This window comes from Galleria mellonella, unplaced genomic scaffold, assembly GCF_026898425.1.
Source record: "Galleria mellonella isolate WM207_F2 unplaced genomic scaffold, CSIRO_AGI_GalMel_v1 utg300, whole genome shotgun sequence".
Classification (NCBI taxonomy): Eukaryota; Metazoa; Arthropoda; class Insecta; order Lepidoptera; family Pyralidae; genus Galleria; species Galleria mellonella.
The window spans coordinates 4,323,602-4,351,145 of record NW_026442068.1 but is presented as its reverse complement, the minus strand read 5'-3'; the positions used below and the strand labels follow the sequence as shown (position 1 = coordinate 4,351,145).

Here is a 27,544-nt window from a genome sequence, read left to right as displayed (position 1 = left end):
AATGTAAAATTTGATAATATTGTTAACATAATTGAAAATTTAAATCTGCATAAACTTAATGTAGATATGGATGATCTTTATGGAGAAGACGCTTTATTATAATAACTTAATATAACTTTATAATAAATATGTACTTTAAGGGTTTTGCAGAAGTGTCAACTGCACAGAAATGGCAGCAAGTATTTAAGAGTGACGATAATTTTTTAAACTTGTATGAATCTATTTTATTTTTATTCTCAATTCCCGTCACGTCAGCATTCACAGAAAGGGTTTTTTCTGTGATGAATAGCAAATGGCGAGACGAAAGAAACAGTGCATCTCTGAATTTGATAAAAATTGAATTACTTCTTTACGTAAATTTAAATATAGACTATACGGAAGCTGTGCAATTGTTTAGTAGAGATACAAATTTGATACAAACTATAAAAAGTAATAAATTTATATTTTTAAGCATTATAATAAAGAAAAATAAATTGTACTTTATTTTGATGCTATGTATTTTTGTTCTTACCTATAATAACCAATGTACTTTAATTGCAAAATAAAAAGGTGACAACCCTACATACAATATTGAATACAAGCTTAATATACTTAGTACATAGTACACATTACTTCATTGCCATACAATAAATAATTATCGTTTTGATAGTATAAAATATAAAAATGTAGTAAAAATGTACTAATCTATCAATTATATTATTTTACTTAAGAATTTGACAATAATACAATCTAAACTAATATTATAAAAGATAGGTGAATATTATAGAGAGAATATAAAAAGATTTTAATTATGAGTACAAAAAAATATATAGTAAACATTTTTAGTAAAAATTTTATAAGCAAAAAACCTAAAAATTTTTGGCAGTACTTTGACTATTCGCAAGACTTACATTTCTTATAACTTCCCATTATTTAATTTCCTAAACGGCTATTTCACATCATACATGAAATGTTTCCTACTTTAAGATAACCTACGTATATTATATATATATGTCACCTATATCTATATTATCTGTGCCTAAATGTAATAATTATATATTCAATATATACATAGATAATAACTAGTTGAATAATATAAATAATACTTATAATTTATATATATATATATATATATATATATATATATATATATATATATATATATATATATATATATATATATATATATATATATATTATTTAATATTATATTGATTTATAACATTAATATACATTCGTTGTTTTTGTAGTTTTTTTTTTTTTGTTTTCGATGAATATCAAATTTTGTGTTAGTCCTGTATAGTAACAGAGTACAAACATTTCACTTACAATATATACCATGGTGTTTGCCTCCATATCCTAAAATTCCCATGTAGATATCATGTAGATCCCAGTATGTAGTAGTACTTCCCAGGTACCCATGTAGACCACTTTTGCATGAAGTCTTCCTTTACATTAGTTGTAAAAGATTTTCACATTAAAAACTATTGTGTAAAATAAAAATTTTCTTATTGGAATATTTGAGCTATATATTGTCACCTTGTCATTCAGATCTAAATTTATTTATTAACAATAACCTGATCGTATATATTTTTTTTAATGTGGGCAAATGAAATGGTATCCTTGCCTGCGCAATCGTGAAAACATCCACAAGAATTAACCACAGTGGTTTCAAGGAGGAACCGTGTGGAGGTCGACCTGATATAGTATATAGTTAGCAATGGGGCTGTTAAACTCCATTACTAACAGTTCCCTTCCCCTCGATTTTTTAACATTAAACAAATGATCTATTCTTTACGTGATCAATCAGATCTAAGATAAAATTGAAATAGATGTGATAGAATTGTAAATATAAAAAGTTTTAAACAATATCAGAACATCCAATCATGTTTCCAAGAAGAGATCTCATTTAATGTGTTGAACACAGGTACAAGTAATTCATAAATTATTGATTTATTCAGTGTAACTGCCTATTTCAACACATTTAGCACAAAATTAATCGTCACTGCCATTAAGTAGAATAAAAATGTTCATTCAACGACAAAGCAACGCTCTGTCACTGCATTTTAAATGTAATTTATACAATGAGAAAAATAAATCAGAGACTTTGTCTTTTATTTAACTATTTACTAAGGTATTACGGAGTTTTTTTTTTAATAGACGAGTCCTTATTTTCGAATGTTTCCAGATAAAATTTATACACCCACTAACAACTGTAACGGAAGGCAGCAACCATTTTGCTTTTATCTAGTAAATGAATGCAATATTTACTATGCGATTTAAAAAAGATAAAGTTTCTGAATTAAACTGTATTTTGTTTGTTTTTACAATTGATCGCATGTTTTGTGAAACCAAATTTTGAATATTTTTTTTTTATAAATTATATTATTACGTCAGTATATTGGATATATTTTTATAATAGTTTAACTTGAAATTTAATTAAAATTATTTTATGATTTTAAAGAGATTTCAATTTTTTCCAATTGTATATTAAACACAAAATACCCAATATCTTCACCAATTGCGAATCAACTTTATTATATTTTTGCAATCAATAGTATTTACTCTATGTTAGTGTCATATAAATTTTAGCTATTTATTTATTCAACTTTAATACACCTAGATAATATAAATGGCAATCTTAACACACATGATCGTCAAAAACCAGAAAATAAAAACCATGCAAGGTCAGATATAATAACAGCATAATAGACATATATAAATAACAAAACGTCTAAATATATACATATATATTTTACATCTATACATTTTAATATAAAAAGAACGCAGTTTATGCGAATGTCGATTTGTTTAGAGCACTAGATCTAATGTCAAAACGTCTAAAACATTCCGATTCTAGTGCTTGATAAAAAGAACATGAATGTTTGAAAAGAATTGTTTAAATAAAACCAGTGTAGTGGACAGGAACATGGAGTAGGAAATTTCTATTAGATCGAAGACATCGGTTACTGACGTCTCCGTGAAATTTAAATTTAGACTTAGGATATTCAGGCGAGTTTGGAACGTATAAATTAGACTAGAGAGTATAAAGCAGATGAACATTTCTACGTTGTCTTGATGGACAACCATTTTTGTCACAATAGAAGGCTTTATTTTTGTGGAACATACAAAAAATTAAAAAGTAGTATTTAAATTGCTCATAAACAGTATTGAGATTAGTGCCTTAATATCGTGATATTTATAAACAATAATAATATTACAACGGACAGTATATTTAACGTTTAGCATTTTTTATTTTTATTCTTTTATTTACTTCACCCCAGCAGTAGTATTCCTTACAATAGTGGATGGTGCTATTGATTATGCAAAGTAACGGACGAGGATGCAATTGTCCGCTTTTTGCAGAAAGGGACGAAGGGTGGCCGGACTACGGACGGGATGCATGGGGACGCGTCCACATGCCCGTATGTGATAACACTACACATAAACATTGGGCCTTTCCTTGTGTGGGTATGAATTATTTTTATTTATTAAGCTGCTCACCCTGTGTCGTTTACTTTCGACTATCGTATGAGAACGAACACTATTGCAAATCTGTTCTTATATGTTATATTATTATATATACATTTTACCTCGGAAATGTACCTAAAACTTATGAACTATTTAAAATAATTTGATGAATTGTAGGTACTTATTATACTACTAAAAATATTAAGGAAAAACTGCTACACTTTAATATTTGAATTCTCTCTAGGTAGTCTTATTGCGTTATTATTGTCCTACACACATAATATATTCAATCTTATGTGCATATTTTAAAAAATCTGTAAAAAACAATATTTTGGAGAATATTAACTCCAATATAAACCAACGTCGGCGACAAAAGATTGTATTTACAAATTTTATATTTCCTAAACGTTAATTAAACTAAACAAATATATGCAGATTATATGTCCTAATTTCGTTCTGATTTCTTTGACTTTAACTAATTTTACCTTAGTAGTTTGTTACTATAAAATATTCCTTAATAACCGTGACTTTGCGTACATGACCGGAATAAAAAGAAACCTTTCGTTTCCATCCCAAATAGTATGTGTACCAAATTTTTTAATGGTTAAGTATTCAAGGTGTTAGTAATTAACAAAGAAACAAACAAACTCAATTTAAAATTTATAATAATTTTAAGGATGATTTTTTAATCAATAATTTTATGAATTTATTTGAAATTGGATATTATATTGAACGACGAACGGAACTTAAATAGCTTAAAGACATACTTATAACCACCTCAATAAGTATTGCTTATTTATTTATTCGTCCATCGTTGAGATCACAGAATAGTGAATTGGCAAGAAATATTTATACGCACGCATTTCGAGAAGGATCTTCTTACCTACCGTCTGTAAGTATATACTACATACTTATACACAGTTCATTTTCATTATATAGATTTTTTTTTTACAACACCCTGTGTGGGCAAACGAGCATCCGGGTCACCTGATGGTAAGTGACTACCGCCGCCCATGATCACCCACAACACCAACGGCATTGCAGGTGTGCTGCCGGCCTTTTAAAAAGGAATATGTTCTTTTCTTGATTGATTCAAAATTGAACATAAATAATCGGCCTTTAACCAGATGGAGACTTTGTAAAGACAAAAGTCGACTGCTTGGGTACCTCTGTCCCATTCGTGTTTCAACCGTGAAGCAGTTGTGGTTGCATGGCTGTATTTCGGTTTGAAGGGTGGGATATGGCGTGAATTTACTGGGTACAGAGGAATAACACCTGAGTCCTCAGGAATGGCAATGCATGGGCGAAACAGTATACTCTGTTATGTCCATGGTACTGCTCATGTCTATAGGCGACGGTAACTACTTTCCATCAGGTGGGCCGTCAACTTGCCATTGTAAGTTGTATAAAAAAAAAGTTACATTACCTAATAATATTTATCATTATCTTCTCAGCCATTATCCGTCCAGTAATATTACAAATGTGAAAATTTGTAAATGTTTGTATGTCTACTACTCAATCAAGCTTAAATAACAAAACCGATTTAAATAAAATTTGATATACAGGTTAGTTAGTGAAAATAAAATAATGACATTTCTGTATATAGAAAATATAGAAATGTTTTTTTTTTTATAGATTATACTGATAAAATTAACAACAAAAATAATATTCTTTTTGTGTTATGTGATAATAAAGAATAGTAACTATAAGGTAATTGTAATTTGACCAAAAAAAACTGCTGTTTGACAAAGAATTGTGTACTTCAAAATCGGTAAATTTATTCGTAGAGCTTTTAATTCTCTTTGTGACCAGATGAGAAAGTATCGATTGAAAAGACACAATTAAAGTTAGGTAACTACGCCGTTTGTTGTCTCACGCGTCTGTGTGTTGGTCCTTTAACCCCACGAAACTTTCATCTTTGGAGGGCGCGTGCGAATGTGTGCGCCACGCTAGGGAGGGACGGCCGACCCTCCCCGCGAAGGGAGTAAAAAGTAGTTGTGACTTGTTCACCTCTTTCGGTGTCGCCCTCCGCTAAGCTTCGTGCGCTTTTGCCGTAGATACGTCTCTACATGGATATACTTATGTATGTTGTGACATGTAACTTTCATAACATCATTGTTATTCTTCTATTAAATATAGGCGCTTATACATAATTTAACGTATACTAAGAAAACATACCCTCTTGAACAGAGAGTAATTTTTTTAAACCCAAATTAAATGTGTAAAGTCTGTGTTCTGTATGTTATTTATAATGATTAATAATCTTCCAAATTCCTCAAGATTTAAATGTATTTAAATATTTGCTTATAAGTGTATCTAATGTCATTATTTTGATTTTATTTATTTTTAATATTAAATTTCTATTTTAATATGCAATAAAGATGTGCATACATAGAAACATATCTGTTATGCCTGTCTCTCATTGGGGTAGGCAGAAACAATGAAACGCCAAACGCTTCGATTCAAACAAACCTCTTTCGCTTCTTCCACATTCATCAATCTTTTCATACACGCTCGCCGGTTACCGGTGATAAACAATAAAGATGTTTTTATTTTAAAACAACATATAGTTAGACATTACCTAGAAAGAGAACATAAATACGTATAAAACCAAAAATACAACTTTTTATGATGATCAAGTATAATTGGGTAAAAGAAAAGGGTAATTTGTAAGCAAACGACACAACTCCACATTATTTATTTTTAGTATTATATCTCGAATGACGATCAACATTGACGTTAAGCTTCTATATAAACATGAATGGTTATTCGTCGATAACAACCCTTGCTGTAGTAAAAAGTGACTCAATGTCTACTTGATAGTTCCTCGCGCCCGCGGCGTGTTGTGTGACAAAAAGCTGTATTGTACCTACAAAAGCAGGGTAAAGAGTTTGTGCGTGAAGACTTGTCGATTGGAAGACGATGCCTATCTATCAGTCCCCTATCCTCGCTCACCGCGTGGCACACACCACGCAATAAAAAATCCCTGCCGAACATAAAATCGAACTCGTGCTCATCCGACACGCAACAATTGAACTCGACTGCGGGGACATGTTTTCGACTTAAAAAGTGAATTTATTTTTAAAAAACTCGCTTCCCCGTGCTACTGTCGGTTTAAAAAAGCCATAATGCGTCCCTGAACGATGAGCGCGCGCCGGCTGAAGATTTGACGCGCTCGCGCATGTGTTTATAATCGTCCCCTCGTAATTTTACATTTTTTACAAAAATTTGAACTATCCAGTACACCGGTTACTAGCGGTCGATGCAATGTGCAAAAAATCGAATTCGCGTCGCATGGACATCAAAGATACAAAAAAAGAGAAGGTAAGACGTGTTTTTTTTTCTCTGGACTGGACGTTATGGGTTCGGTAAGGGCTCAACGGTTTTTGTGTGACCCCCAATTTACAACATAAGAAGGGACATGACATCCTTCCCCTGTTGTACCTTGATATCTCGTCTTATGTGGAATATAATGTAAATTTGTTAGAAAAACGGGAATTTAAATAACTGTAGTGCCCCTGGAAAGAGCCCTTCGTATAAAACAGACGTTATTAATATCGACCCTCAAACGACAAAAACAGCATAAAGAATAACTACCCACGAGGGCTACTGGTATTAAAATATCTATGTAATATACTTATTCCATTCATTAAGATTGTTCAAATAAACAAATACTTATTTACTGTAGATTTTTATATATCTATAGCAAATAAGTATTATTTGTTTATTTATATTTTTAATTGATTATTATTATTCAATTGCAAGTATACTTTTAAATATTTGGTTGGCATTCGCATTGGAATACTAGATATAGATAGATAGATAATTTATTTGCATTACTTACAGTACACAAATTATAACAGATATAAAAAACGAGATAAAAGAAATTATTAAAATAAAATACATAAAAATTAAGTACAATTTTTCCTTTTGTGCGTGTGCCATATCAATACAAAATGGTCACAACTCAATTTATTTTACAATTTACCAGATATTTGCACTAATAAAAATCATATACATAACAAGATATTCTAGAGAGAACTCGATCAAGTTATTGGTGCCGTTATTAATATTTTAATGCGTATATTGATCGGCTCACAGCCTCCCCAACAAATACAGTGTGATAGAGGTCGCACAGGAAATTAACATGATGCGAGTTTTCCTTGGGCCGGTCTGGATATCGGCAATAAATAAGATTGCCAAAAAGCAGCGGCGGCGGGCGGCGGACGGTGGGTGGAAACGTGGAAACAAAGTAAAAAATCATCCATCGAAGTAGCCAGCACCAATCTACTGTACCATGTATGGTATAAATACTGTTTGACCTCTTGTCGATATCGATAATACTTTTTAGTACACAGTTTTGATGTAAGGCTATTGAAGACCTATATTATTGTGCATGTAGACGATATTATATATATTTATATTTTTACCTGACTCTACGTCCGAGACTTCGTTCGAGTGACCGGAATAAATAGTAACCTACGCATACGCCTTCTCTATACCAAATACCACGTATATGTCAAATTTTGTTGAAGTGCCAAAAAGTAACAAACAATAATTATTGATCAAATAATAAAAAAAAATCATATTTATAAGTAAAGAATTCAAAATAACAGTGCTTGTTTCTTATGAATTACACAGAGTGATTATAAAATTTTAAGCTCTTGTATATCTCCAACAATAAAGAAAACACTTGCAAATAACAATGTATGCGTTATTATATTTCACTCTGAAAAATAAGATAGTAGTTAATATTTTATTACCTTTTGTAAGATTACGTAAATTAATTAGAAGATTTTAGTGCTCGAAAAATCTCCTAATAGAGATCGAATTAAACTGTATCAACAAAAGCATGATTTAGGAATAAAATATATATAAACTGTTATGTGGATTAGTAGGAATAATGAAAGAGTTCATTGAATTATACAAGGAGCTTTAATGACATACAATTTACGAGTTAAAGTCGATGGACCATTTAATCCATTTATTTTGGTCCATACCTATTTAGGTAATGGTGCTGTGAATTTCTACATGAAAGTTCTAGTACCAAATTCCTATATCAGCCATAAGAAATATGTATTTCCTAACGATCTGTTCGTTAGGGTGCGAGCAAAAGAGATTATCGAAGATTTTTTGCACATATCGACAGGCCCACTCTCTAGAGAAAAGTCCAAACTTAACTACGTATTTGTATGTGGTTCTTTAGTGTGTGGAGGGCGCGGGTGATGCAGGGCAGGATGCGAGGGGGCGCGGCGACCGGCGACTCGAGACGGATCGCCGCCTCGCCGCGCCACGCGGGGTCGCCAGCCACCGCCGCCGCCACCGCGTGAGTTGCACGACTGCCCAGGGACCGCATTTACATCAAACTCTCATTTCGTGGAGCCTCCGCGACCGCCACGCCATCAACACCAACTATTCGAATATCGGCCCCTACCTTACCGATACCTCTCCTGGGATTTAGCTTTTTATGTCGCAGTATGATTACGGTGTGTGACCATGTGCAATTTTGCTTTTTAGCAAACTAAAATCCTTACTAAACGTTGATTCTAGAGATCCACTATTTGAGGGATATCGAACTTTATATGACCTTGTGCTCGTTCTATTGTAAGATAATTATCTAATGTAAATCCGGGACATTCTAATGTACCTAATGGATAAATAGTCAAATACTCATATCATAGGTACATCCTATCCTAAATACCTACAACACTTAGATACACTCATAACTTAATAAAAACTAAATCACTTCAGTAATGCCATGACTTCATCAGAACATTTATATTTAAAAACATGTCTACATAGTCTGTACATAGCGTTGCGAGGTGCGGAGCGAGGGTTAGTCGCCCTAACCCTTTACCGTGATGGGTGTGAGGGCCGGGCGGCTGAGGGCGGGCAACGGAAGGGTTACCGCCCGCGGGTGACGCGACGCGACGCATGTTACGGCCCGGGGCGCCCCGCACCGCTCGCACTTTTACGACGAGCTTTTTATCGTGCGTGCTGTCGTTTTTCCTTTTCTATTTTTTATGTTTATTTCCCCGAGACCATAAATTATGTTTGAAAGAAGGGAACTCTCGGACGTTCACGTCGACAGGAACCGGGGTGATGTCGAGTGAGTTTTCTTTTTTTGTTCTTTATGGTCTATCGTATCATGCCGCGCGTAGGGCGGCTGCAACGTCGCTATAGCAACTGCATCACATTAGGTAGAGGCGGGGGCGCCGCGTTCTGTGACCGTCTGATTGACGATGCTGTACAAATAAAACATGGTTATTTGTTGTTGTAACGTGATATGCAGCCGCAAACATACTCTATCTGTTCTCTATATTCATTTGAGCCGTGTTTACTGTTTGCAGACAAACTGGCGAGATGGACGCCGCGCCACTGTTTACGCACGCTAACTCGACTCAACCGTGTAATTTCATATTATTTTATTACATATGAGAACTTTTAAAGATAATGTGGCCTTTATAAGGACTTTAAATGAGTAGGCACTAATACAATTCTACTACTATTATGAATGCGAATGTTTACGAAGAGGTATAGATATTTGTTTCTCATTCGAAAATATACATATAATGAAATTTGGTGAACGGAAAGGATATGTCATAACTTAAAACATAGAATAAATAATTAATGATGAGATACTAGACTATCTAATTATGAGTATTTTGTACTTAATTACACAATAATAGTGAGACAGGTAAAATTTATTAACAAACTCAATGTAAATCTAAATGAAATTTAATTTATATGTAAATATAATATCAAGCATAATACTTGAACTTTAACAATAATATGCGACTATACAAATTTAATTGTGAATTAACCGCAAAAACTCAACAAAGCTAATGTTGTATCCACTTAATTGCTCGCCCTTGGCTGTCACATAAAAAAACTGCGCCATATTGCGTCCAGCGAGTTAACCACCGCGAAAGAGAAATTTACGAATAAAGAGTAGAATAGTTACACGCTGCATTTAAAATTAGAACCCTTTAGGGCGCCACGCCGCGCGCCGCCAGACAAAGGGCCGAATGGCAAATTGTCGGCAGGTAGCGAATATGTTGGAATGGACTACCAATAATTACTAAGGGCTCTAGTTTAATAAATGGCTCTTTTTCTAAATTATGAAGGGCTGATCGCGCCATACGGACGTACCTGCCGCGAACCCTTCGCCAGTCACATAATGAGTTACATCTCGCCATAGTTTTTATTTGCAGATGCATATTTGGAAATGTATCGATAAATAATCAAAGCGACGGTGGATGTAAAATATTCTAGGCTTTTTATGTTATATCATTAATCTTTTTTTTTATCAACAGTTCTTTTTCTTTTAAGTACTTCTAAATTATTCGTTCTAAGTATGTAATTATGAATTAATACAAGATATTGCCAAGTAACAAATTAATTCATTTATAAATTCTGCTTACGATCTAGATCCTCAAGAACTTTGACATTTGCTGAACCTTAGACAATTCAAAACTCTATACAATTAATTTACACTTCGAATACCAAAGCACTTAAAAATTCACATTTGTGCATTTAACGATAATCTACTATTATTTTCAGTTCTTTAAGAATGTAAACTTTGGTTCGGTAGCCAATCCAAAATTTACATAGCATTTGCATCACAGTTCTAGAGCATCAATTTTTCAATCATTTTTTGAATCAGATACCAAATGCGTTTTTGGTATCTAATTCAAAAATTCCAAATTGGCACTTATTTATTACTCGATTTCATATCTATAGGAGCAAAATCTATACAGATACTAATACCGTATGGCTTTAATGTAATACATAGGTAGATATAATGTTAATCTTGACGTTTCGAGTGGTATTGTGTCCATACGAACTCATACACACGAGGATGCATATAATGGTACAAAATAAATAATACATATTATTTAGTAAATGTAAGTTTAAGGTATTTTCTCTAAGGAAACGATATTCATCTTAATAAATTAAATTAGTAAAAATAAACAAAAACAAATTAGAACGAATAAATGGGCCATATCAATAGAGTTATATCCTAGTCGTACTTTGCCGTAATTTAAAGCTATTAGGATTAAATAATACATGTCTACGAATTTGTACAAAAACTATACAAAAGAAATGTTTCTTTACATATGGTTGTTTGTTGTATGAAACAGTAAAAGATGAAAGGGTGAGCGATGACAACACCCTTTTGCCTGAAGGCAATGAAGTGAATCGAGATGACTTGTAATTCCAATATTTACGTTGTTAAAATCGCATTTCCTGAGGACGACATTAAGCAAAACCACTGGAGCGAGTACGAGAGCATTTCTGATATGTTGGGACAAAGCTTGTCTGCCAAACAATACCTTTAGAGGCTATTTAAAACGAATCCCTTAACGACACCTACGCATATAGGTTACTAACGGATATGCTTTGTCCTAAGTTATAGCCATGTCAACACATCACTTTCAATATTATATAATACGTTTTATCACAATAGTACTACTTCATAATAGATATATACCTAATTGAAGAATGCATAGATAAATAATTCATCAAATAAACTGTTTCCATAATATACAACAGGAATAAAACTATTAACATCCTTGTCAGAATCAAACGTTTCTTTTTTGCAATAAGAATTTATCTGTATCTACTCTTATAGTTATGGATGTCTTACAATTTCTTACAATGTCTTAAAATATCTTACAAAGTCTTACAATTATCTACTGCTGTTTTTTGTTAAAGTCAATTAGAAATGTTGAACTTTGACAAATATTTGTTATGTTTCTACACTAGGATACAAACATACTGAATTTCAACAACGCAACTTATATTAAGATAATTATCATATAGCTATTGTAGGCACATTTTATCAAAATCGGTCCAGTAAATCATATCCCTAATTTTGTTCTATTAGGTTAAATTTTTTTACTGGATAATTCTATTGACGAAAATTCTTCTAGATGGTGTTACTGTCAAATAAACTTATTACTTTATTAATTATTACAATTACGCACCTGATACTTAATATTATTATTAATTATATTATTTACTAATTATAGTATATCGTATAAAATATCTTCAGTAACCTAATAAAAATAAATAAAATTAAAATAAAATATATTCGTCAATCGCTACAGCTTTTGAGTCGGGACACGCATAGCGGAAGCTCACCGTACGCTCCGTGGACAACGAGAGAGAGCCGAGCCGCCAATATAGAGGCACATTCAACCGTGAAACTATTACCAGTAATCCTTTACCAGCAAGCCTTTCACGGGCGGCAGACCACAAATATTTATTATATTAATATGACTCAAATATTTTGGCGGCTATGAATTGTGCGTGCTCGTAAGTATGACATCCTATTTTTTATCTCATTTGCGAAACTGCGGCGAATCTTCTTTACAATAAACTGGCGACGATTTAAAAATAGAATATTAAAAGAAATTTGATATATAAAAAAAATTATGTAGCAAATAATCTTACCGTAATTCTGGCTTAGTGAATCTTACAAATAATAATACCTAATAGATAAGTTTATGCTAATTTATCTTTACTTTTACTTTTTTTATATAAAAAAAGCTAAAAGTAAACATAAATTATTAAAAAATAATATTTACAAATTCTTCGTCGACACACACTTTTTTTAATTATAAGTTTCCCGCTGTTTAAAGTAGCGTTTTTGAGACATACAGTAGACAGATATTAATATAGAATATAAAATGATATAGAAACCCTATTGCGCTATTAACATATATATAATAACAATTATATACATTATAATTACTATTATATTATATATGCATAATTTATTCCCTTCATAACTCTATAAACTTTCTGCATTCATAGATATTTAATAGTAAACGTTTTTGAAGACTACTAAAAACTAACATTAATTTTGTCTTAAATAAAGACATCATGAAATACTATGTTCATAAACTGTCCGAAAGCAAAGTTTAATTCCATTTTGTTATAGTCGTCCACTCTGTTATAGGTAAATATATAAACCTCAGCTGCGGTGCCGTAGCTAACTTATTCACGGTTAATTACGCTGTTAACTTTTACATATTATATAACACGAACAAACTAATCTGGACATAAAATGCTGGTCATTAATACAAGTCGGACAAAGACTGCGAGAGACGTTTGAACTAAGATCACATCATTAATATTGAGTAGTTACACGTGGGCGGTGGCAGTACAAAAGGATACATTTCATGGAGAAATGCTTTCACCCTTTACGACTTCTATTTGTCAAATGAAAAGGACCCTTCAGATGGACTTGGAAAAAATCACATTGTGTAAGTATAGTTTTGATTGCAGTATGTAGGTACCTATGTCACTTTAATGATGTTAACATGGTAGCATTGTGACTAATATAATGTAATCAGCTAAATTTTATGCTTGTCAGTGATATAAAGGAAACTACTGGTGAATATAACCTGGTATATGGATAACTAATAAATCACACTAGAACACCTATTATACCCGATTTTTCCTAAGTCTTAAGGTAAGTATTTGGTGTGTTTAAAAATGAATTTCAAAAATAGGTCCACAATTGAGGTAAAAGTCAGTGAACATATATAAAAAAAGTTATAGGTACAATGGAATATAGAACCTCCTCCTTTTAAAGTCGGTTAAAAATAAAGTTCAACTTCTTGCTTGACTGTACCAGACCTAATAAAGGGACTGTTAGTAAAGGGGTCTGAAAGCCCCATTGCCAGCAATATACTGTATTAGGTCGACCTCCACGTAGTTCCCCCTGGAAGTCATCGTAGTTAATTCTTGTTGAGTTCATCACTATGTGTCAACTGAACAACTTTCATTCTCATCTATTATCACTTACTGGAGCCCCGTCAACGTATACCGATAGCGCGGACAGGAAACCATTCGATTATCACCCAATAAAAAATGCACATTCCATCTACATTTATTCACGTAGTCCAGTTTGTATTTATAGATTTTATTTCCAGTTATTATCATATTTTTGAATGTTACAGTAACATATATCAAAATAAGCGCATGTAGTTTGATATTATTTTTGCAAATCTGAATTTATTTGTAAGTCTGAATGGTAGATTAGACTAAGAATGCACTTTATGTAATAATATTAATGATATGACATGTACAATTTTAATGCTTTATAACTATAATAACGACTATTTTTAAATGTTAACATAATTAACTAATTCAATGTAACAATTAATTTGTATTTAGAATATTTATTTGGACATACATAATTGATAAATTTTTACTTAACATGTGCTAAGATAAAATTTGCATGCCTTTAGATAAGGCGAAATGTAGCTCAGTTACCATTTAAGACCTTTGTACCACATTTCGAGCAAATAAATTATTCTAATTCTTATTAATGTAGTCTGAAATCTAAAAGCGCAAAGAATATAAAACCACTTTTTTTAAATAATCATTAAGAAATATTTAACATAGTTTAATTGTTTCAAAAAATTGAGTTCCTATGCCTAGACTTCGGTATAAACGAGCTTAACACAATATATAATTATGTCCTATCTGATGATTTATGTCTTATGATGTTAGGTATTAACATTATTGGGTTGCATACGTGCAATAGCAGCTTTTATTTTCCTATTAGGAATTCAAGATTTATAGCCGAATAACGGAATTCCATGCTGTATCAAATAAATCTCTATCCAATATTAGCTATACTTTGGTATTACACATATTATTTTTACGTATCGCTTTATATATTACGTAAGTATGTCTTTTTTTTTTTTGATAGGTGAAAATGGTATGGTAACACCGCCTGCGCTAACGGGATACGCTGGCGAAGCACCAATGAAGGGTGATAGATGAGAATGAAAACAGACCAGTTAGCCTATCATGATGAATTCATCAGGAATTATCCATGATAATTTCCAGGGAGAACCGCAAGAAGGTCGACCTGGTTGGGTATATTGCTCGCAATGGGATTCTCAGTCAATGAAGACTGACCTCCTATGTTTTACATCTATACATACTCGTGCTACTAGGTACTTAATAGGGGGAAGGGGTTGTTAGTAATTGCAAAAAATACATCCAGGTCAGATCAACTTCTTAGCGGTCCCACCTGGAAACCATCATATTTAAATCCAGGTGAATTCATGTCTTTTCATCCGAATTCATCATTTCTCACTGGTACCCCACCAGCGTGTATATACGGTTAGCGCAGGCGAGGTTTCCATTTCTTTATCACCTATTAAAAAACTAAGTACCTAATATTGTGTAAAAACTGTAAAGATTTAACGTTTTTAGTAACGATTAGATTAGAAATTTTTTTTTTTTATAAATATCAGGTATATTCTAACAAAAGCTGATAAAAGTGTAGGCAAGATTCCTAATCGTATCTATTTATATTAAGATAAACTTTCATATAAATATAACTTGCGTTTGAACAGTTTTTATAATATGGATACCTAAGTCATTTATTTCTAGCATCAAACAGTTTGTGCACAAAGAGGCAGGGTTAGTTCGGTCAACCCATTAATACAAGTCGGACGCGGCAGGGGCTCATGATCACTTTGCTCATGTTAATTTATGTGCTTTGTCGCTTTGTCCACTATACAATGCAAGTATTTTATAGCATTCGGCTGCCGGACACCCAGATTAACATCTACTGTTGGTTTTGGCTTTCTCTCGTTTTGTGCAAAAACACAATAAACTAACCGGGCACCTGGCAATAATGGCTTAAAAGTAATAGATATCGGACGAAAAGCTCGTTAATATTTTTTATGCAGAAGGGGTTTCTCTACCTCTACTCTGCCGACTAATACAACAGTATGTTCAAATTTGCTTAAATAATATAGATAAACCACGTAACTTACCTATTATTAAAACTTCACTAACCACTAGCATGGAATTGTGCCTTTGAAACACGATTACACAATATACAATATTTACCTGACAGAACATGTTTAAAAACTTTAAAAATGCAGTAAAACACACTCACTCCAAATAAGATAAATTTAAATAAAACACTGCTCCTAATATTGCATCGTATATTTTAATTAAACTTGTTAAAATTATTCATTTTCAATACGTAAATCATAGTCCTCTGTTACGGAACTGCGTGTCACCAAATCTCCGTGTACTCTAATACGATATACGCAAGTGTAAACAGGATGCCCCCAATTACTCAATACACGTAATCGCACTATACTATAGCCCTTCAGGGAGGGATGCATTACCTGGAAGTACTGGATTGGTTTACCCTCTTTGTCGTACTCGAAACTGCCGAAATCATGTGGAAACGGATCTTTTCGAAACTCCAAACCCTCGATTTGAAATAGGCGCGGAGCAGATGATATTTCTCTGTAGATTATAAGTATTATCTATTATACCTACATATAAACATGATATGGACGTAATAATTCAAAATAAAAATCAATAATATTTACGATTAATATCCATTTTCTTAGCACATTAGAACTAATTTTAATATAAAAGGTAATAGATTCTCTATTACATACTTAGGTACATACAAGAGTGGGTTGTAGCCTAGTAATATATTACCCCGTCTTACAGGTGCTTCGAACTCACGATCTTTATCGTGAGTTCGAATCTAGATAACACAAAATTCAATATATCAATTTCCGATTAACAATCCAGTAATGGAAAACACCTATAATAAACCAAAATAATCCCAGTGACAGCGGTATAGACAGGAGCCTAGCCACGTTAGATTTGGGAATTGTACCTAGTTGAGAACATATTTTTTTCATTTTAATGTAAATAAATTGTAATTTAATGATCAATCAGATCATCAAAAGATTTTTCATTAGTACAGTAAAAAGTATTTTTAAGATCACTTGTTAATTAAACCTAAATAAATAAGTATAGGCATAGATTAGTTTCGTTCTGAAGAGGAAACTCTCTTTCAAGTACTCTATCAATCCTTACTGAGATACTCAATGAAGGCAAATTTGGTTTTCTAAACACGTCCTTATCTAAGAGTTTTTCAAAGTTAAATACTTTTCCTAGTACTCAAAGACTACGGGTTGCCCACAAATTAAACCATGATAATTCAAGATTCTGTGAAAGGTGATAAATTGTATATATAACTATCTACGTAGATACCTCAATATCTGCATTATATCTACTTTATTACGAAAAAATTTGCTCTTGGTACTTCATATTGTACATCTCTTTTTAGGTAATCCTATGTTATAATATCTTTACATTATCGTTGTTTATTTGGATGTTTGGATGGTTTTTACTCAATCAACGGCTAAAGGAATTTGAATACAATCTGGTCAACAGATAGCCTAGATTACTATACATATTATTATATTACTAGAGGGAATCTTTGTACAAAAGTCGTTTGCTTGGCTACCTCTATCCCATTCGTGTTTCGACCATGACGCAATTGTGTTTGCATGGCTTTGTTTTGGTTTGAAGGGTGGGATATGACAGTGAATTTACAAAGTACAGGAATGGCAATGCTAGGGGATATCTTGAACGAAACAGTAGATATACTTTGTTATATCCATGTCATGTGTATAGGCGACAGTTACCACTTTTTATCTGGTGGGTCGACTGCTTGTTTGCCATTCTAGTTTAAAAAAAAAATAAATAAATTTATCGTAATTTATGTAAGTAAAGCCGCGTAGATAATACAAATTGCGAATAATAAAACGGAATAAAATGTTTTTTACCTTGTAGGAGCTATGTGAGGTGGTATATGTTCAACGCTAATCCCTGTTAGTCGTACAGTGCCCAACAGCCGAATAGTAACTTCACCTCGAGATCCTTTGAACGCCCAGCACTCTCCGGGCAAGGATTCCGGGCGGAGTATAGCTCGGGCGCCAAGACATTCACTACACACTATGCCTACAAGAGTGTGAAGAGCCCAGCTTACTGGGGACTCGTATATAACATGTTCCAATGTATCTCCCGTATCTAAAATCCGAGCTCCGGCGGATTCGAGCGCATAATCCACCATCTATAATTTTTTGACAGATAAAAAAATGTGATTTATAAAAAGTGTAGTAATTTTGTGACAGTACAATTTAATTATAATAATTGGTTATTTGGGCCTCCTAAGTATATAAATTCTAAAAAAAAAGAATAATCAACGATACTTATAAGCAAACCGTATAGAAAAGTACAATGTAAGGTCGAAAAGATTGATGACGTTCCCGAAGAATTTATTTTTATATTCTATATAGGTATAGTGGAAATGGCAAAAAATCTGATAGTCCACCTAATGGAAAGTAGGATTACCATCACCTATATATACACGAACGACTCCATAGACATCACGAATATACTATGCCGCCCGCGGCATTCCTTGTGCATTACTATATCTGAACCTGCAGACTTTTTATGATAAAAGAAACAAATATCATATACTAGAGTATTTTACTCTGAAAATTATTTATTCTTTACTGCACAATATACTTGTAATGCGTATATGTAGGTATAGCGAACTATATAACAAGAACATATATGCAACGGTAATCAAGCTTATGAAATAGGTCACCGTCCTCTATAAGCCATAAACTCGATCTTGGGCAGAATATCTTGATATTCATGCCGTGGCACTTTGTCTTATTCCTTCGTAGCCAAGACGTCACTGCCATATCTCACCAGTTAAACTGAAACCTATCAGCGTAATAGATGCTTGACAGCAGAAACATGAGTAAGATACCCAAATACAAGATAAGCACTTGGCAAATTAAAAATAGTCTTTACCTATCTCAAAGAAAAATGTAGATAAATGATTGTATGTAACCAAGAGTTAGTTTTATACCTTTTTTTACATTTCGAAATAGATCTCTACCTGTCTGTCATAGTCCTGTATATTGACGTTATTTCGACTACTACGACGTAAAGACGGCTGTAACGCGTCCTTGGCTCGATCTGCCGCGGCCGCCACTGCTGGCAGGGCGGATGATATCTGCTCCATTTCGCCTTGGAGACGCTCGTGCTTACGATTCACCTTCAATACATCAGTACATTACCTACTTACTTTTTAATACTGTTTACGGGAAAAACCCAAAGACTTGTTCCCGACCTTTTGGTTAGGAAAAGATTTTTGAATCGGTTTACTTTTTTCAAAAGATGATACAAGTGTTTATATTTATTTACCCATTATCCGTATACGACGAATAGACGAGTTATATGTGGGCGGTGAAGCAGGAATCTTTTTTGCTATACCATGAGGAATTTGAAGATAGCGATAGAGATATTTAAAATAAATATCTAGGTAACTTAATAATAATGCATACAGATTAATTTGCTCTTTGTATCTTTTATAAAATTTGTAATTACCTCAGTTAGGCCCTGGGTGAGTTGCATCACGACATATCGTATATCGGAAAAATCTCCTTCAAGAACATCTTGTGACGGTCCCCAAAAATATGCATACACCTGCAGCCCGAGCAACAAAGTGAGTGTTACACATACAAATGAACGGAATATATTTCTTAGACATCCGTTTTCATATTCATATTCCATATCTATCTAAATTTGTTATTACTCATAAATTTCATGTAATAATATAATAGACACGGTACATCTGTCAAAACAGAGAAATTTGATAGAAAGAGGATGATTTGGTTCATAATTCTGCTTTCAACAAATCCTACTGTATCTTTACAGTAAATGTTCTTTTACAATACCACACAATTATAAGACCGTAACTACTCTGTGGTAGGTACTACTTTTTTTTTATGAATCTAAATACAATCATGATAGCGAATTTCAATGATGAAAAAAGAAAACAAAATGCTACAAAATTTAAATTGTTGTAATATTTTAAATGATTTTTGTAATTTTACATTCAGTTAGTAGTAGATAGTTGTACAATAAACCTACAGTTATTTTTTGAATTTGCCATCGAACCTTGTTCACTTCTATTTAACAACCAGACTTACCAAGAGCAATCTACGAGTTAAATCTCGATAGATATATCGACTACAATATTATGTTTGTGTGATTGACGCAATTCATAGACGCTGACTCAAGCAATTCTTCGATAGATTCATTCATTCCTTGTCTAGAAGGCAGATGCTTAGTACTTCGACTATGTCAATACATCGATTTTATTTTATTTTCAGATTATGCATATATTGATTTAAAACTTAGTTAAAATTGAAAAATGTTTAAAGACCAGTATTAATAAAATAAAACACAATTTTTAGTACACGTATATTATTATAGATATAGTCACAACTATGTTGATGGAGTCCGGTTTGTGACTAATAAATTACACGATACCAACGGACACGAACGTGATGGTTCAGTGTTCAATGGTGCCAGTAGGAGCACTAGGCTTTCGGTTGTTGGTTGGCGTACTCGAGCTGCGCGGTGGCGACGGACTTCATGGCCTCGTGCGCCTGCTGGACGTTAGCGCGCCAGGCTTGCAGCACGGTGCGCAGCGCCAGCCACTGCGCGCGACCGAACGTGCGGTGCATCGTGCTCGCCACTCGCACAGTCCGCGCCGCTTGATCCATTCTAGCGCGAACCAGCCGCGTTTTCAACACTGTGTATCATAGAATAAATAATAATAAATAATGCCGTCTGGGCCACCTCTTCCTATTTCGTAGATATAGTAAAAAAGACTAAGAGAACATAATGGTCGAGTAACATAATGAGGGACATAATGGAGGAGGCAGCAGCATCTCTCTTAAAATGTCTCTAAAAAGCCAAACTGCATTTACTAACTCGCCTACCAAGTAAAGCATCTACTAACAAAACTCCCTTTATGGAGGAGGCCTATGTTCAACAGTGGACAAATAATGGCTGATATGATATGACAATTAATGCCACTGGACATATTACACACCAGCATTTAGTCCAAAACAAAGCACACCTTGTATTATGGGTACTAGACAAATGATAGACATACTTAAATTACTTTTATTGTAGAAATTTTCAAAAAATTATTTATTGACTTGAATCACATTATGCAATTTCCAAACAAATCAGAAACAGGTTTGTAGCAAGTACCCACAGAAATTGAATTTTGTGGGTGTTGAATCCTCAGTGGACCAAAGTCCTTAAATTTTTGCAGTGTTTTTTTAAGGACCGTTCACCTTAAAAAACACTGCAAACTATTACTTCATATCATAATTTAATAAACTATTTATTTATTCACCTTCAATTATAAATGCTTCCACATCTTTTTCTTCGATTTGAAGTTCCGAAATTATTTCATCAAAAGAAATTTCAGGGTTTGATTCAGCCATCTGCATAAAGGACAGTATTCTCATTTTTTTAATATTCTGCTCGTGATTTAATCCTGAAATATTATTTATAAAGCAATATAAATTGTTGTTCAATCCAACTGTATATTTACACCAAGCTCCTCACAAATAAATAGGAAATGAAGTACTAATGCCCTTATTTCCCATTGCTTCAAGTACTTTTATGATAATTCTTGGTTCCTTTTTTAGAAAGTATACAAACTATTATATTTTATTTATCCTTTATCTCAAGTACTGGTATTCTTTAATGCCATTTTTTAAATACTATAATAAAGTATTGCATACATAAAAAAATATATAAATAAATAATTGGAATCAAATGTACAATTATAAAAGGCATTATTACTAGAAACAAACTTTTAAAAAAGTCTTTTATTTGGCTACTTTTGCACAACTCATATTTCTACAATGAATCAGCTGTGCTTGCATGGCTGTTTCGCTTTTAAGAATGGGATATGGCTGTGAAATTACAGGGTACAGTATAACAACATAGTCCTCAAGAAATGCAACACATGAAAGGTACCATGGGTGTCAAAGTCTATTCTCAGTGTTCTGTATTCCATGTGTTCATGGTGCTGTTCAAATCAATAGGGACTGATTATCAATTCCGTGGATGTATGATATTCAATCACATTTAAAATATATGAATTTCATCACATTTAGCAATAGAAGAAATAAACTGATATTTTCATACCTTGTGAATGTACAAATTCCTTATGATTTTTATAAAAGGTTTGATAACTTGACAATTTTTCCGATACAAAGATGTTAAGAAGATCATGAATAAGCTCTCCCTCAAGAAATCTGACAGGCTTGAGTGATAGCAGAGGGTCCAACAGGTATGTGTTGGGATCAGCAAGTGCAGTAACTATACACTTAATGGCATCCTCTCTGGCATATGAAGCATTCTCATCAGTATATGTCCCTAACAGCTCAATCATCACCTTTGCTGCTAGTTCACTAGAATGAAATAAACACTATTTATATTATTGTGTTTAATAGATATATAGAAAATAATCAACAAATTCAAGATATTTCATTTACAAGTATATTTATTTTTATTTATTTATTTACACTTTATTGCACCAAGTAAAAATAGAAATAACAAATACAGTAAATATGAATGAGAAGTGATACAAAAGGCCGCCTTATCGCTAAGCAATCTCTTCCAGACAACCTTTGGGTAGAGGACATTGAGAAAAAGAAAAAGAGTAGTAGTATACTATATGATCTATATGATCTATATGATCTATATGATACTATATGATACCAGAGGGAGACTTTGTACAAAAGTCAATTGCTTGGGTACCTCTGTCTCATTCGTGTTTCAACCGTGAAGCAGTTGTGTTTGCATGGCTGTGTTTCGGTTTGAAGGGTGGGATATGGCGTGAATTTACTGGGTACAGAGGAATAACACCTGAGTCCTCAGGAATGGCAACACATGGGGGGTATCATGGGCGAAACAGTATATTCTGTTATGTCCATGGTACTGCTTATGTTTATAGGCGACGGTTACCACTTTCCATGAGGTGGGCCGTCAGCTTGTTTGCCATTCTAAGTTGTATAAAAAAAAAAAAAATGATCCTAACATAGAATGGATCACCCCTTCCTTTCCAGTGGGTGTCATAAGAGATGACTAAGAGAACTTAATGGGCGAGTGATAGGCAACAGCATCTCTCTTAAAACATCACAAAAGCCTAACAATAATCACCAACCCACCTGCCAAGTGTACTACTGATAAAACCTCACTTTTATGGGGAAGGCTTATGTTCAGCAATGAAAAGTTAACTACTGCTATAATGATGATAAATTTACTAATAAACATACATATTTTTCAATCAGGAATGTTCAATTCTATTATTATTTTCTAGAGTTAAAAATTTATTCACATGCAACACTAACATTAAGATAGTTTTTACAATTTAAACTCCTAAACTAGGCTTACAGATATAGTTAAGAAATTAACAATTGAAACAAAATTAATCAATTACATATATACAAAAAGCAACAAACCTGTTTTGGTCTTTTAGTACTTGATGAAGCAATCTGTACAACTTCTGCATCTGTTCATTTGATGGTGGGCAGGTAGCAAACTCTTTCCTCAATTGATCAACTCCTGTAAACACTTCTCTCACTGAGCCCACACGGGCTGCCAGCTCAATCACATGGTAGTACACATGGTAACGGAGTGGAGAATTTTCCTCCAAATTGTTGTACAAACGCCACAACCTGGAATGAGTAATAAGATATTGTAGGAATATTAAGGTAGAAAGAGAAAAATTATAAGACTGATGCTGGAGTGTTCTGTAGTCTCTGCCTACCCCAAAGGAAGAAACCTTAATCTTATAGCAAAATATTATATATATAATTTTTCAATTACTGAGTTGATAGTTCAAGGAATTGAATTATTGATAAAAACATTCAAAAATGAAAGCTGCGATCACATATACTTTATTTAATTTACTCATTTTGGACCCTATATTAATATGTCTTCTTTACACTGTAATGACTTTAATCATAATAACATTACATCAGCACAACATAGAAAAATCATTCTTCCACTTCACACCCAACTTTTGTTTTATTACAAATGTGCTAAATAGCTAGAAAAAAATTAATATAAGTTTTAAAAATAAAATACATAGAAACATTCTTTAGTGCCCTTTTATTTGCACCACTCTATTTGAATGCACAATTTTTCATATTAGTGTTCTTCTTTTAGAGAATAAACCTGCCTGATTCTGTATTCTAGCTGTCAGTATTATAGGTCTGTACTCCACATTTTTTAAAGTTAGCTTTAATTTTTTCATAATTACCAGGAAGTTATAAATAAATTCAAGATTATTTTTATAAAGGTATTCCAATTAAGTAATTATTGTATAATTAAATAAAAAATACACTTATTACTTAATTTCATACTAATTTATATATTAATTTTCTTTGAAACTATATTATTTATTGATTTTTAAAATCCTATTATAAAGTTAAATGTTTATGTATTAAAACTCACGATTGCAATGACACCATTCCTAGTTTAGGACCAGGAGCTTTTGTAAGCCTTTGACTAAAAGCTAAGATAAGATTCTCCCCTCTTTCCAAAGGTATCTGGAAATAAAAAAATAATAATTACAAACACAGAAATGAGAAGCTATTATACTTGAATACTGTAAACATGCAACCATAATAATATTAAAAACTAGGTTTTTGCCTGCACAAAATATATGTAATATTTTAGAAATATTTTCACAAATTGGAAGAAAGCCAAGAAAATAAACCTTTTGTTACTGGCATATCAAAATAAAACATGTATTAAAATTTAAGTAAGACCCCCAAAAACATAACTATTAAAAGCACCTCAAATTTTATGCAGTAATTTTAGCTGGATGATGGAACAAACATACAGACAGAAAGACAAAATTTTTAAAAATTATTTTTCAGCTTTAATAATTCTTATTCTTAATAATTCTCTTCTTATCAATTTTTCTTCAGTATCTTCATATATACAGAAATTGTCTAGTTATAATTTTATTATATTAAGGTACATGTGTAAGTTTATTTGTTACCTCTTGGAGTATCATAACTCAACCAATTATTATGAAACTGGGTAAACATTTAATATTTGGGGTGGTAAGCCTAGGCTACTTTTTATTCCAGTCTACAAATATACCCCATCATGTAAAAACTAGTTACTTATTTATTCTTTAGTACAAGATATGTGTACAAGGCTGAACCAATGCTAAAAGCATTCTTTCCTAGTATTAATTGGGATATACACATACTAAAATTTTCAGATACTCAAATAAATATATATACATAGAAAATATTCTTACTTATATAAGATATACACCAAGATGAAAATAGTAGAGAATGCTTACTTTTTGGATAAAAGTCAACATGACTATTTTTTAAATTATTTAATATATTTAAACAAACTTAATTAATTTATTAATATATGTAAACAAGGATACTTACAGACACCATTATGGAAACAATGCTATTGAGAATAGCTTCGATTTCTGATTCATTTGGTTCTTTAAAACATACATCACATACACCAACAATCTTGTGTAAATCATCCTCTATACCTTTTGGAGACTTCTCCTCGGAAATCTCAGCTCCTAGGCTTTTAAAATACTTTCGGAGTTCTTGCGCCTAAAATATTAAATTTTTAATGAGAATTTTTCCTGTTACTGATTATAGGTATTGGTATTAATAACCTTTTAGGAAAACAGATGAGCATGTATGTATGTACTTTTATTGATAGAAACATGGTGATGTACAAATACAAGAAATAGAATACTACTTCAACAAATAAAAAGAATCATAATAAGGGTATCATATTACCCATTTTTATATGTAAATTTTTAAATTTTCATAGTACAGTAAGTAGGTTTCACAATACACAATATTTGATATTAGGTTATGTTCAAGAAACTTACTTGATCCTCAAGCGATATATCCATAAAGACAGCTGGACCCTGCATTGTAAACAAATATCCGTTTCAATTATCTTCGTAATTAAATAGTTTATACTGGAAATTAAAATACTAATTCACTAATGTGGCAAACCAACAAAAACATAAAACCGTGTCATATCAGCAGTGACAAAGAAAGATAGATCGACGTCACTACAAACAAAAAGTCATTCATATGAAATCGATGCAACCAATTCATTGAATTTGAAAATTTAATGTTATAAATAGCTATACCTATCTTTAAAGGTTTTTTTAATTAAAAAAATAAATAACAGATGACTATCGCTTTTGAAATATGTGTATATATCATGAATGAACAAAAAATGTACAGAAGTACATTCTTAATAGTTGTGCAACATTTATATTCATTTATATTGATACTACTATGTGGTTGCATAGATTAATTTCTAGTTTCATCAATATAAGAGTGCTAACTTTTAATGTACGTTGTAATTGATAAATTCTAAAGATATTCTAAATTTAATGCTTATTCTTTCTAAATTTGCGTGAGATAAATATTTTTACTATTACTGTCTTTTCCCTATGTCGTTTTTGGAAAAAATATGGTAGACTTTATGGGATACCAACATATGTAGATGAAACTATGGTTACCTTTCTATTACTGGCTAGTTACACTTGCGATAGACGTCATTCTATATCTAAATAAAATTTTGACTATTTTTCTTTGGTGAATTCGTTATCTAATTTTTCCTAAATATCTTCATAATAACACGTGCTCTATTTATCATAAAGAAATATCCTAAAATCAAGATAAATGCAAAGAAAGAAGAAAAACTAGCCAACATTTTCAAAACTTACCTATCCGGCTATTTATATTATAATAGCTGACTAAATAGTACGATATTTGGCTATTCAGTTATTTGTATGAAGAGTTGAAGAGTATGAAGAGCAACATATTAGTTAGAATCTAACTATTAGACGATTCGATTTTGTTGTTTTAATTCTTTATTTTCTTATTCAACGAACTTTTGTGTAGTCATTATTATGTTAGATATATTATTATAAAGCAATATCTTATTTTTTTTTGTATGTAACAGTGTCACCTATGGTGCGAGTTAAAAAGTTTTTCTAATATCAACCGTTATCGAATGTATCAACTCAAGTTTAAGTTCATAAATCATATGTGTCGCCTATCGCGTGTTATTTGTTATTACCACCACATAAAATTTCATTTCAATCGATCCAACAGTTTTGGAGATTAGCCCGTATAAATAGACAAACACGCAAACAAAAAATTTGTTTGATCTCTACAGTTTTATTATATGTATAGACATAGACAAGCGACGAGAAGAACGACCTCGGAGACCATGCCCCGAGATCCTTCGAGGAGTCCATATATTAAGGATAAATATAATTAAAAACTTACGTAGTTTACTGCTACTATTATTCAATATATACAAA

The 27,544-nt window shown here is 32.2% G+C and overlaps 2 protein-coding genes across 2 annotated transcripts; both read right to left on the bottom strand.

Annotated features, from left to right (window-relative positions):
* Window positions 1-16,456: 16,456 nt before the first annotated feature.
* LOC113509165 (SUN domain-containing protein 2-like) lies at window positions 16,457-20,442 on the bottom strand. Its single transcript, XM_026892482.3, has 4 exons — window positions 19,711-20,442; window positions 19,220-19,378; window positions 18,093-18,379; window positions 16,457-16,749 (listed from the first exon to the last, which is right to left on the bottom strand). Exons 1-4 carry the CDS (start codon window positions 19,894-19,896, stop codon window positions 16,461-16,463), a joined length of 921 nt encoding a protein of 306 aa, XP_026748283.2. The 5' UTR covers window positions 19,897-20,442; the 3' UTR covers window positions 16,457-16,460.
* A 133-nt stretch (window positions 20,443-20,575) lies between these two features.
* Window positions 20,576-26,266, bottom strand: LOC113523397 (eukaryotic translation initiation factor 3 subunit M). The gene is made up of 7 exons (XM_026909355.3): window positions 26,087-26,266; window positions 25,620-25,799; window positions 24,658-24,752; window positions 23,661-23,876; window positions 22,342-22,607; window positions 21,539-21,682; window positions 20,576-20,923 (listed from the first exon to the last, which is right to left on the bottom strand). The coding sequence occupies exons 1-7, from the start codon at window positions 26,129-26,131 to the stop codon at window positions 20,709-20,711; spliced, it is 1,161 nt and encodes a 386-aa protein (XP_026765156.1). The 5' UTR covers window positions 26,132-26,266; the 3' UTR covers window positions 20,576-20,708.
* Window positions 26,267-27,544: the final 1,278 nt, after the last annotated feature.

Excerpts from the sequence above, each read along its gene's own strand:
- LOC113509165 (XM_026892482.3), bottom strand. The coding sequence starts at position 19,896 with ATGGAATATGAATATGAAAACGGATGTCTAAGAAATATATTCCGTTCA. Across the intron at positions 19,379-19,710 it reads TCACCCAGGGCCTAACTGAG|GTGAATCGTAAGCACGAGCG; the intron begins GTAATTACAAAT and ends GATGTATTGAAG. Across the intron at positions 16,750-18,092 it reads CCTCACATAGCTCCTACAAG|AGAAATATCATCTGCTCCGC; the intron begins GTAAAAAACATT and ends TATAATCTACAG.
- LOC113523397 (XM_026909355.3), bottom strand. The coding sequence starts at position 26,131 with ATGCAGGGTCCAGCTGTCTTTATGGATATATCGCTTGAGGATCAA. Across the intron at positions 25,800-26,086 it reads ATATATCGCTTGAGGATCAA|GCGCAAGAACTCCGAAAGTA; the intron begins GTAAGTTTCTTG and ends TTAATATTTTAG. Across the intron at positions 20,924-21,538 it reads GGAAGCATTTATAATTGAAG|TGTTGAAAACGCGGCTGGTT; the intron begins GTGAATAAATAA and ends TATGATACACAG.